The 12,972-nt window shown below is 35.2% G+C and overlaps 1 protein-coding gene across 3 annotated transcripts in view; it reads left to right on the top strand.

The window, feature by feature from the left end:
- CDKL4 (cyclin dependent kinase like 4) overlaps nt 1-12,972 on the top strand; it is a 58,619-nt gene that overhangs the window by 24,023 nt on the left and 21,624 nt on the right. For all 3 annotated transcript variants that reach the window (XM_031950388.1, XM_031950387.1, XM_023494998.2), the window contains 3 exons: nt 6,460-6,532; nt 11,390-11,480; nt 12,281-12,478. In XM_031950388.1, the coding sequence (XP_031806248.1) occupies nt 6,460-6,532; nt 11,390-11,480; nt 12,281-12,478 (362 nt within the window). The remainder of the gene's footprint in view (nt 1-6,459; nt 6,533-11,389; nt 11,481-12,280; nt 12,479-12,972) is intronic.

The raw sequence follows: 12,972 nt of genomic DNA, 5'->3' as shown, positions 1-12,972 counted from the left end.
ATCAGAAAGTCTAGGCTGCTCCCTATTTAGTTTCTAATCAGAAACATTTTGGTGACTACCTGCCCAACATAATACCAAGGATTCTCTGGGGCTCTGCATACCTCATATTTTCAGTCTCAGAACTTTGCTCTCTTATGTAAGTGAATAAGATGGGGAAAAGTTTTGAAGTAAAAATAAACTCAAATGGCCAGCTCGTTGTGTGTGTATCTTTCCTCACCCAGTCATGGCTTTCCAAGGCTTATGTGCTAGCCAATCTTTTCCAAGCTCCCTATACATCATGTTTGTCTAATCTGACTGACCCAACCTCTGGGATGGAGCTGAAGAATAGGACCTGGGATGGGGGAAGGAGGAGGAGAGAAAGAGCCAATCTCAGGGTTAGGAGACTAAAAGTCTCAGCCATAGATACAGAGAAAGACCTTTAAAACTGAATATTAAAAAAGCCACTTTCTGCATCCAGAGAAAGAACTGATAAATAGAAGTATGTATAGAAAGATTTTGTATTTGTGTCTAATGGTAGCCATCTCTAGGTGGGGGGAAGGGAAGGTGAAAAAAATATACACGATAACTTTATTATATATTTAAAAGGAATAACAAGTTGTATATAACAGATTTGCATCAAAGATGATTCTGAATGAAATCAAATGAATTCTATGTTATAGAAATGCTTGTTTTTTCTATAAATTAAAAATAAAATAAATTTTAAAAATTTTCTAAGGTGAGTATTTGGAGTAGCAGTGAGTTCAAATAGCAGCCAACATCTGAGAAAGGTTTAGGTTAAATCACTGTCTCTATCCAATGCCATTGTCGAAGAGATCTGTGCTGGGTAACATGATCAATGGGGTTTTTAGTCAAGTTCAAGATCAGAAGTAGTAAGTCAGCAGGGAAGTGATACACAGAGGACAGGGTCAAAGGGAGAATGTTCCTGAGGGTACAAATCTGTTGGCAATACTGATTCAGTCTGATGGAATGGAGCTGACTGAATCGTCATTAGTTTTTCTCCCTCTTGCATTTTATTGAAGCACAACAGAACTGTTATGGCCAAAAAACAGACTGGTGTGTGCCCTTGGGAAGTCATTTAGTTCTCCCTCATCACTTCTTTATCTGTAAAATAAAGGCGGTCTTTTTTTTCCCTCTTTCATTTTTCTCTTTCAAAGTTATTGTTCAGTCTCATCCGATTCTTTGTGGTTCCATTCGGGTTTGTTTACGGTTTGGTTTGGTTTTGTATTGTTTTGGAATGGTTTGCTTTTTCCTTGTCCAGCTCACTTGACTTGCCCAGGGTCACACAGCTAGTATCTGAGTCCAAATTTGAACTCACAGAGTCTTCCTGACTTCTGACTAAGCACATTACACATTATCTTTCAGAAGGGTAAGCAACAAAGATCTGCCAGTATTTTAAATATAATGTGTTTGGGTTCTTTGGGGAAAAATCTTTAAGGATTTTTTCATTGCATTTTAAGTGACTATCTTTAGGTAATTGCACAATCCTTGTATATATGAATCCTGTAATAATTTTGGCTCATATTGGCTTATTTAGGCAAAAACAAGGGGGGAAATTAAAGGAGAAAAAACATGGGTGGTCACAAGGTAAGGAATAACCAAGCCTACATGTTCTCTGGATATCCTCTTAATATCAAGGAACAGTGAGGAAGGTCTCCTGGGTTCCAAGACAAGAATTGGACAAAGATTGCATAGGGTGGATTGGGGAAGGCATGGGGGGGCCACAATTTGTGTCAATGGATGGAATATTCCCAGTGATGAACTCACAGATTCATTTCAATAAGACAAGGTAAAACAGAAAGAATCCAAAAGAAGGGTCTCTATGAAAGTTAGAATATTCTGTTTCTGGATTTGATTTTTTTAAATGGCTAAGAGACATACCTCTTACTCCTCTAATACTTAGCCTTCTGCTTACTGGAGACATATCCACCCCTCTTTCCCTCTCTGCTGGAGCCCCTATTGTTCAGTCCCATGATTCCCCATCACTACAATTTGAGTCATTTGCCCCTTCTCTTTCTTCCTTTTCGTCCACTCTGCCAGAACCCAAGGTATTTTCCTGCTCTCTGATAACCAGAATGATTTTCTGGTGAATGTTCAATTATCTATAGCTGTTTTCCCATGAGGATTTCAGGAAGATTTGATTCTGCATTTACTAACTTTGTGACTTTGAACAAGGCACTTGTTTTCTCATCTGTGAAATAGGGATGACAAATGTGCCTACCTCATAGGATTGATGTAAGGATTACATCAAATATGATGTAAAGTGCTTTGTAAATCTTAAACTGCTATATCAGTGCTAGTCTCTATCGTTTTTATTTGAAGTTGAATTAAAAAGCATTACTTTAATTAGTAATAGTCAGTCATGGCATTGGATGGTATTCCCCTTCTGCAGTGGTATGTGGGTAAACTTAAAACAACCAGCTCTTCTAAATGTCTAACAACCAGATCTTCAAAAAAAAAAAAAAACCCAAAACCAAAAACACAAAATACACATGCTCACTTTTAAGTTTAATCTACATTTTAACATTCATTTTTCATCACTTTCTTAAGTTTAGGTAGTCAACAGAGCAATAAATCAGGCTCTGAGTTATTGTGTTTGCTGATTTCAGAGGTGTAAGATGCTCATACTGAAAATTTAATAGTTGGCTCTCAAGAGCTAGTGCAAGCTGTGTACAGCAGACCTCTATTGTAGTGTTCTTCTTTTCTAAAATATAATGTTTCTTTGGGAGCAGATTTCTTGCAGGTCCTCCTGAAACCCCAACCTCAGGGTTGGTGGTCTATCTACTGCATCACCTAGCTACCTTTATAGTGGGAGAATTTCAACCTCCCTCTTTCAGAACTAGATAAATCTAACCACAAAATAAACAAGAAAGAAGTTAAGGAGGTGAATAGATTTTTTTTAAAGTTAGGTAGCCTTAGTTCCAGTTCAATAAAATCACCTCAAATGTAGCCAGCTGTTAAAAGTTCAGTCCTTTATTGTCTCTTCCAAAATAGCCCAGTAAGCTTTCCTTGGTTCCGAGAGCTCTTGTTGCTTGTCCTTTGCCCCTGCCAGCTTCAGCCTCCAGCTCTCTCTGAATCTCCAATTCTGCCCGATTGCAGTCTCTGGCTTCTCAATCTCCTCAATTGGCTCCTGGCTGAGGCTTCAAGAGCTTCTTATATATGCTCTCTTAAAGGTGTGAACTCAAAGGTTGACTCCTCCTCTGAGAGTGGGATTATAGGAACTGTGACTTGTGAATCTCCTCCACTGAACTTGTGAATCTCATACTGAATCCTGACTTGTGAATCTCGAATGCTAATGTATGAATTAATGTGTGAATTCTTAAAGGTGTGAAAAGTGTGAACTCTAAACTAGAGAACTGCTAAACACGATGCTAAAATTAGACTGACATCACTTTGTGTGTTGTTTAGTCGCTCAATAAAATATGACTCTTCCTGATCTTATGGATGATAGCATTCCAGGCCCTTCCATACTCAACTATCTCTCAAAGTCTATCCAAGTTCATGTTCATTGTTTCCATGACACTATCATTCATCTCATCCTCTGTCAACTGCTTCCCTTTTTGCCTTCAGTCTTGCCTAATATCAGATGATTTTTACATTGAGTCCTGTCTTCTCATCATGTGGCCAATGTATTTAAACTGAACTTTAGAATAGCCTGAATTCATGTCTTTACATATTTTCTGATCTGATCTCCTTGCTGTTGACAAGACTCTCAAAAGTATTCTCTCACAACAGAATTCAAAAGCATCAGTTCTGCAGCACTCAGCTTTCCTCATAGTTCAACTCTCCCAACCATTCACCACAGCTTTGACTATAAGGAACTTTGTTGGCAAGATGATGTTCCTGCCTTTTGGTATACTGTCCAGATTTTTCCTGGCTTTCTTTCTGAGGAAGAAGTACCTTTTAATTTCATGGCTGCAGTGATTATCTGCAGTGATCTTTGAGTCCAAGAATATAAAATCTGACACTGTTTCCATGACTTCCATGTCCCTTACAAATTCTTACCATTTTCTGATTCTATGAATATATTGGTAACATTCCCTGTTCCTACTAAAAGCTATCAAAGAATCACTAACCAGCTTCTCCCAAAGACAAAAGACAGGCTCCATGCAAGGACTTAAACTAAATTCACTTTTTATTGTTTTTTGAGCTTCATCTAGTAGATGAAGTATTTATCTTCACAAAAATTATGTTTGAATTCAAGTGCTATATTTTAAAGAAATAACTCTAATAAACAAGTCCACATATTTAAACTGAATTAATTCCAAATTGTAAGACTTTTCTGAAGTATGTTAAGTAGAAGCTAAACTCTCAACATGGTCTATTTTTCCACAGCCCTTTATTACAAGTAATTTTTACTTGTCTTTGCCTTTCCGCATTTTATTGTCAAGTTTTTCTGCCCTAATACATGGTCAATTTTTGTGTCAGTGCCAGTGTCACTGAGAAAAGGTTTATTCCTTTTTATCCCCATTCAATTTTCTCTAAAAGTCTATTGTACCTAACTTAAAAAAAAAATTCTATTCATCTCCTTTACTTCTTTCTTGTTTATTTTGTGGTTAGATTTATCTAGTTCTGAAAGAGGGAGGTTGAAATTCTCCCACTATAAAGGTAGCTAGGTGATGCCGTGGATAGACCACCAACCCTGAAGTCAGGAGGACCTGAGTTCAAATCTGGCCTCAGACTCAACACTTCCTAGCTATGTAACCCTGGGCAAGTCACTTAACCTTGATTGCCTCAAAAGAAAAAAATTCCCCCACTAGTATAGTTTTGCTGTCTATTTCTTGTTGCAACTCATTTAACTTCTCCTCTAAGACTCTGGATACTACACAATTTGGTGCATATATGTTTAATGTTGATAATTCTTCATTATCTTATAGTGCCCTTCAACAAGATATAGTTTCCTTCCTTATCTCTTTTAACTAGATCTATTTTTGCTTTTGCTTGATCTGAGATCAGGATCACTATCCTTGCTTTTTTTTTTTTTTTTTTTTTTAATTTCAGCTGAAACATAATAGAATCTGCTCCAGTGTTTTTACCTTTACTCTGTATGTATCTCTGTTTCAAATGTGTTTCTTATAAACAACATATTGTAGGATTCTGGCTTTTAATCCAGTCTACTAGCTGCTTCTGTTTTATGGGAGAGTCCATTCTGTTCCCATTCACAATTAGGATTACTAATGCTATATTTCCTGCCATCCTATTTTTCCCAAGTTATACTTTTCCCTCTTTTTTCACTCTCCCTCCTCACCAGTGTATATGGCTTATGACCACCACCTCCCTCTATCTGCCCTTCCCCTTTTCATTCCCCGCCTTTCTTGTGCTTTCCCCCTTTTATTTCTGTCCTTCCTTCTATTAGTCTCCCTTAACCCTTTCCCTTTTTACCTTCTACTACTCTATAAGGTGAGACAAATTTCTATGCTAAATTAAGTATATGTGTTATTCCTTCTTGAGCCAAATCTGATGAGATTAAGGTTCAAAATGTTCACCCTCCTTCCTTCTTTCCCACAAGTATAATAGGTTTTGTGTGCCTCTTCACATGGTGTAATTTACCTCATTTTACCTTCCCTTTCTTCTTCAAGTACAAGCCCTTTCCACTCCAATTTCTTTTTTTATATCATCACATTAAAGTCAAGTTATAACTTCATTCTCTAAGTATACCCCCTTCTAACTGTTCTGCCAAAGATACAGTTCTCATGAGTTATACATATCTCCTTCCCATATAAGGATGTAAACATTTTAAACTTAAAAAATGTTGCTTTTTCTTCCATTTACCTTTTTATGCTTCTCTTGAGTCTTATATTTGGAGATCAAATTTTCTATTCAGCTCTGGTCTTTTCATCAGAATGATTGAAAATCCTCTATTTCTTTGAATATCCATCTTTCCCTCTTAATTATGCTGGATAGTTGATTCTTAGATATAATACAAGCACTTTTGCCTTCTGGAATATCATATCCCAGCCTTCCAATCCTTTTATTTGCTAGGTCTTGGGTAAGCCTGATTGTGGTTCCTTGATATTTGAATTGTTTGTTTATTTCTGTTTGCTTGCAACATTCTCTCCTTCGTCTCATAATTCTGGAATTTAGCAACAATATTCCTTGGTAAACTCTCAACATGGAAGAAAAGCACTGATACAATTAACATTCATAAACTAAATAAAAATGGAATTATAAGCAGGTTGTCATCTGTGTTTTGAATTTTCACATCAATGGAGAGCCAGTATTAAGAAAATGACACTTAGGGCAGCTAGTTGGTGCAGTGGATACAGCATCAGCCCTGAAGTCAGGAGAATCCAAGTTCAAATCCAGACACTTAATACTTTCCTTGCTGTGTGTCACTTAAACCCAATTACCTCAGAAAAAAAAAAAGAAAAGAAAATGGACACTTGCATAGAAAGTTACAATCAATATTTATTAAATAATATTTTCCTGTATTAATTTTTTTATTTTCCTTTTATTTTTAAGAGTTGCTGACCGTATGCTCAAAAGTGTTTTGTGGCAAACACTCCAAGCTCTCAGTTTCTGCCATAAACATAATGTAAGTTATTTATTAATTTCTTGTGAATTATTAAATTAATAGTTAATGACTGCTACATATTTTATATAGTCACTGGGTTACTGTTAAGATGATTCTCAAATTAGTTTGGCAGATTTGTTCAGGAAGTTCTTCATGTAATCAAATGTTGCTCTCCTTTTTAACCCCTTTTGACCTTTGCAGTTGATGCTAAGACAAGAATAGAACTCACAGTGTGGTCATTTTGGGGCTTTATGGAAAGTGATTCTCTAGAGAGAGAGAGAGACTCTAGAGAGAGTAATAGCCTCAAATCTCTGAAGTTTCTGGAGAATGAGTGAATGGAGTACCAAATTTCCATGGATGAAAAGGGCTTTTCCTAAAAATCAATGATATTTTTGGCCATTCAAGTCTGAAACCTTTATTTTACATTAATAAAACATATGGGGAATTTTGTTCACAAAATCTAGGATTGTATTCTTTCTTAATATCTAGACTTGTACCCTCAGACACTACTCTACAAAAGATGACACTGAATTGAATTAACACCTCTTTTCCTTCTAATAAGCTCTCATGCAGCTAATGCTATTTATTATATGCAGCTGGAGTTTAATGGCCAATTATACATTCTTTTAATATTGTGGTTTTCACAGTTATACATCTTTTCTCATTAAATAAGGAGACACCTCATTGCTGAGTCACCTGAATATGACCCTGTTGGGACAGAATATCTGAACCTAGAAAGAATTCCAGTGGAACTGGCATCATTTCTTTGCTCTAAGCAACTTCCGTTTGCTCAGATTATTATTTTTTAAGTCTTGGGTTTGAAAACACCTAATTTCATACCTCCTTCTAAAAATGGATAATTTTTCAGACATTCTTCCTTCTTCCAAGATGAAAATCACTCCTGAATTCTGGTTTTCCAGTGCTCCAATTCTATGGTAAGATTTTGTACATTTTATAAAATATTTTATAGTCATTTTATTAGTTAGCCTATATATATAATAGATAAAAATAGTGTCTAAACCATTATATACTGATATAAGCTTTAGCTCTTAGAACAGAAGTTCTAAAATCTCTTTGTTCTCTTTGTTTTCAAGTGAGCCGGTAATCCCGTTATTCTCAGAGGACAAAACCTCTGCTGAACTGATACAGTGGCCTTGATGAAGATTTCAACAGCCGCTGGAATCTGCTATGACAACCCTTACATCTCCAGTATCTGGGTCTTAGCTAAAGCTGTGAGGGTCAATATATGGTCACACAAATCCACATTGATTTGACGCTAACATAAGAAGAAAGAAAATGTCTTGCTGATGCTATATTCTCAAAAATACACTGAGATTTCTGCATCATTAGGGAACAGAGTAGTTTGACATATGGATAAAAAAGATATTCTTCCCCCAGTTATAAATATATAAAAAATCTTTATTTTTTACTTGGAGGTTTTTGGAATTGGTCCTTGATAATAAGAATTAGGTTAAAGATGAACCAAATACCTCCTTTGATTCCTGTGACTTTATAACCCCCATATATATAGAACCCCCCATATAAATGTATATATATATACATCTATATATATATACCCCCATATATATATATATTTCTATATATATATATGGGGGTATATATATATAGAAACCCCCATAACCTGACATCAATGGTGTTAAAAACTTTTGTATCAAATGAAATTTTATTAAAATGCTTTTGCTACATTTATCCCTGTGTTTTTTATTCTTCAGTAGAAAATAAACTAGCTATAAGTGGGAGAAGCATTGCATAAAGAGAGTTTGCTTTGTGGAATTGAGTATATGTTTAAATATTTCAGTATTAAGGGCAGCTGGGGCAGCTAGGGGGCACAGTGGATGGAGCACCTGGTTCTGGAGTCAGCAGAACCCGAGTTCAAATCCAGCCTCAGATACTTGACAACTAACTGTGTGACATTGGGTATTTCACCTAACCCCAATTGCCTCGGCCCCTCCCCCCAAAAATACATATACACCTATATAAAACATACAAATATATAGTAAGTGCAGCTAGGTGGTGGAGTGGATAGAGTGTTGGGTTTGGAGTCAGAAAGACTCATCTTCCTGAGTTCAAATCTGGCCTCAGGTACCTTCCAAGCTGTGTGACCCTGGGCAAGTCACTTAAATCTCTTTGCCTCAGTTTTCTCATCTGTAAAAATGAACTGGAGAAGGAAATGACAAACCACTCCAGTATCTTTGCCAAGAAAACCCCAAATGGGATCATGATGAAATGAATGAGCAACAACAATAGCAGTTTCAACAGTAATCCAACTGTGTTTGTGTTCTGCTTTCTCTAGTTCACTCAAACCATCTTGGTGCTACTGCAGTCTTACCTCTTTTTATTATTTCCCTACTCTTCTGCCTTATAATTTATCTCCACTATCAAACATATCTGGATATTTCTGTGAATAATAATAATACACTTATAATAGTACTTTAAGGCTACAAAGTATTTTCATCTATTAGATAATTTGATTTTCACAACAATCTCAAAAGGTAGTTAATTATTATTATTATCTCATTTTTATAGCTTGGAAAATGAAGGTTCTTAGAGGTAAAAATGGCTTATCCAAGGTCACATAGCAATCAGTTCTCCCCACCCCTGACCCCTTGATGCAAAGCCACTACCTTTCCACTGTACTCTGATGACTATTAACATTAGAAAAATAGGAATTTAAGAATACCTCAAAAGACCAAGTGTCATCATTAGATGATGTACATTGACTTTATCCATAAGACAAAGAAAATGCAGATAGGATGAAAATGTTTATTTCAAAATTCTGATAAATTTTTTGCATCCATTTGCACACCTGGTAGCCACATCAGTAGTTTACTGACATTTGCATATTATAGTTTAAAGAGGTTTTTAAATTTTTTTCTAATGCCTTTGCATTAGATTTTGGAAGATGGGATGCAGAGCTTTTTGAACAAACCAATGTCTGTTAAATATGTTCATTTGCCTGTTGATGCTACATGTTTGGGCACATAGTTTTTCAGATATGATTTCAGACTTGTACAAAACATAACATTGTTCTAATTTAAATATACCATGTAATCAGTGTATCGTGTAGTAGATAGAGTGCTGGATCTGGAGTCAAGAACACCTGAATTCAAATCCAACCTCAGACACGTTAGTTGCATGAGTATAGATAAGACATTTTAGCCTCTGTCTGCCTCAGTTTCCTCATCTATAAAAAGGAGATCATGATAACACTTACCTCCTAAAGTTGTTTTGAAAATCAGATGAAATTATGTTTGTAAAGCTCTTTGCAAATCTTGAAGTGTTATATAAATGCCAGCTATTAATATTTTTGTTATTGTCATTATTGCTATTATTATTATTATTATTCAGGTTCTATTTCTTTACTTATCCATCAGAAGATTATATGAAAAAGGTATTTCTGCATATAAAAAATAATCATCTGTATTCCTTCATAATTTAATAATGCAATTTTACAAATATTAATAGATGAAATTCTCTTTTCTCCCCCTTGGGTCTTCAGAGTTAGAAAGAGCTTGGCAGTGGTTGCTGTTTAATTAAAATAAGAGCTTCTATTATTATTAACACTTCTCACGATCAAAAATAAGTGACAAGGTTGGGAAGATGATTTTTTTTCCTTTCACTCCAGGATGACTCTTAGAAAAAAGAAGCAAAATACTTTCAGGAAGAAAAATTATCTCCCTTGGAGATTATTTAAAGGGGTCAATAGAATTATAAAGTAGAAGAATAATTTCTATTAAACTGAATAATTTGAATCTCAAATTCTGTCATGTCTATTCACAGATATAACATATACCTCATAAAACTATCATGAACTTAAATGAGATAATCCATGTTATAATGTTTTGAAAATTACAAATACAAATGTAAGGGGTTTTGTGATATTTTTACATCTGGCTCTTACTTGCTGTACTTAACATGGTGTCTTGAATACACAGATATAATCTTTTTTGAATGATAAATAAATTCATGGAAATAAAATGGAAAGGTAATCTGAAGGTGGGATTTGTACTTATTTCTTTTCTATACCTTTCCTCACAGTAGTTATTCACTAAATGCTGATTGACTCTTGACCAACAGAATACTTCATTCAATGTAATTATTGCAAAGCAAGTAGCTGCTCTTCAAAGATAAGGCCCCATAATAGGATAAGAAAGTATGGCCCACTTCTCCCAGAATAAATTTCTATATTGCTGCAGGAGACTCCTACTTTTGCTGTTCTAGTTATTTTATCTATTAGAGTATAAATTCTTTGACGGAAGGGACTATCTTGGCTTTTTTTTTTAATCCCCAGTGCCAGGCACATCTTAAATTCTTAATAAATGTTGATTAATTGACATATCACCTGGTAAAGCCAGGTAGCCACTGAGTTAGTTTTGTATTATAAGTACATTTTTTGTGATGTAGATATTTTTCCAAATTACTTTGGCCAAATCAGAAACATGTGCCATATTCACCCTATGCCAGAAGAGTTCAATTTTTAAGTGTACAAGGACTTAGCCAGATGGGTAAGTATTTAGTCAGCAAATCACCCATATACTTCAGTAAACTTGTTAAGAATAAAAGCAAATAGTGCAGTGATCATTTCTTAATAGTAAAGCTAAGATCACTTTGTATAATTGTCACCTCTAAAGATTAACTTTGGTTTCAGTAACCAAGCAGCATTCTAGGTTTTTTCTTCTTGTCAGCAAGGACAAAATAGCCAGGATTAAATGTCCTTAGGACAAAGGAGTGAAACCTTTCTTTGTTTTTTTTTTTTTCTTCACTGGACTTGGTTCATCCATTATTGGAAATTCCCAGATGATATTTACCAAGTCTTACTTTAACTCATTCAGAGGATAATGAGATCTCTTCTTACAGTGTATTCACAGGGATGTAAAACCTGAAAACATTCTGATAACAAAACAAGGGATGATCAAGATCTGTGACTTTGGATTTGCTCGACTTCTGAGTAAGTAGTGATAGCTTTATATTAAATTCTCCTATTCAGACAGTTATATGATAAGATACTAGATACAGATACATATTGTATTTGATATTTCCACATATATGTGTTTATTTATAGGAATGCATTCATGTGTACAATATGTAAATGTATATATCCACATATATGTATTTTTATATTTGTGTGGAATTGTATCTATTTCAATAAATTGTATCTATTTAAGATTTTATATAATCTTAACATATGAAATGTATTAGGTTAGGAATTGAATGTATATTATAATAAAGAATTTCAATTTTCAAGGAGACAAACCCATAACATTGAGGGATTAAATATGTACAGATTCAAGTCTACTAAATACTTGCTGAACAAAGGACTTCAAGGGATATAGAGACAGCTTGGTGACACAGTGGGTAAAAAAGCCATGGAGTATGAAACTTTCAAATCTCATCTCTAATGCTTACTGACTGTGTGCTTCTGGGCAAGTCACTTAACTGCTGGCTGCCTCAGTTCCTCTGTGTATAAAATGGGGATAATAAAAGCACCTACCTTTCAGGAAAATTGTATGCAATAAAATAATGAGTTGGTTTAATTCTGAAAATATCCTGTACCAGACTGATTTTCTTTTCCTCGTTGACAATCTTCTGTGCCATCCAAATTTGGGACATTTTAAAAATAACTCCCCTGAGGTTTTATGGAACTACTGAATTAAATAAATAAACACTTTTAGAATATTATGCTAGTCCAGTTAACAAAACTGTATACTTTGAATTTTATTTTGAATTTGTACCGGATGCCTTGTACAGGTCCAGGAGATGCCTATACAGATTATGTTGCTACAAGGTGGTACAGAGCTCCAGAACTTCTGGTAGGAGATACGCAATATGGTCCTACAGTAGATGTGTGGGCTGTTGGCTGTGTTTTTGCTGAATTGCTGACTGGCCGGCCCCTCTGGCCTGGAAAATCGGATGTGGACCAACTCTATCTGATCATCAAAACTCTGGGTATGTATAGCATTCTGTGACCTTCAGAGATTCTCAAATGTTATTAAAAGAGACAAGATCAAAAAAAGCTTGCTTTTCTTCCATTACTCTAGTATCTCCAAAGCATACAATTATTGAGCATAACCATTCAGGCTTATAGCCAGAAACCTAAGCTGACTCTTCTCATATGTAAAGTAATAATTCTTCTCTCCAAGGAATTTCCAGATCACTCTTCAGGTACATCAATTAGTCACAGACTTTAATTTGCAGATACTTCCCGTAGCTGGTTGAAATAGGAACATGGAGATGAATCAACTGGCTAGAACTTGATCTAAGCAAGAAATATCTGATTGGTCAGCAATTTCTGACCCCTAAATTAAGGCATTTCCTTCCCTCTAACCGCTCCCCCCACCCATTGCCTTAGAAGTTTTTCACCTACGCGTATTCGTTGTTCTGTGGTTGTTCCTGAATTCTAAAATAATAACTTGTGATTCAGAGTATGGCTCATCAGAGAT

This window comes from Sarcophilus harrisii, chromosome 2 (genome assembly GCF_902635505.1).
Source record: "Sarcophilus harrisii chromosome 2, mSarHar1.11, whole genome shotgun sequence".
Lineage (NCBI taxonomy): Eukaryota > Metazoa > Chordata > Mammalia > Dasyuromorphia > Dasyuridae > Sarcophilus > Sarcophilus harrisii.
Note: the sequence above shows the minus strand (reverse complement) of the source record. Positions and strands in the feature narration are given on the sequence as shown.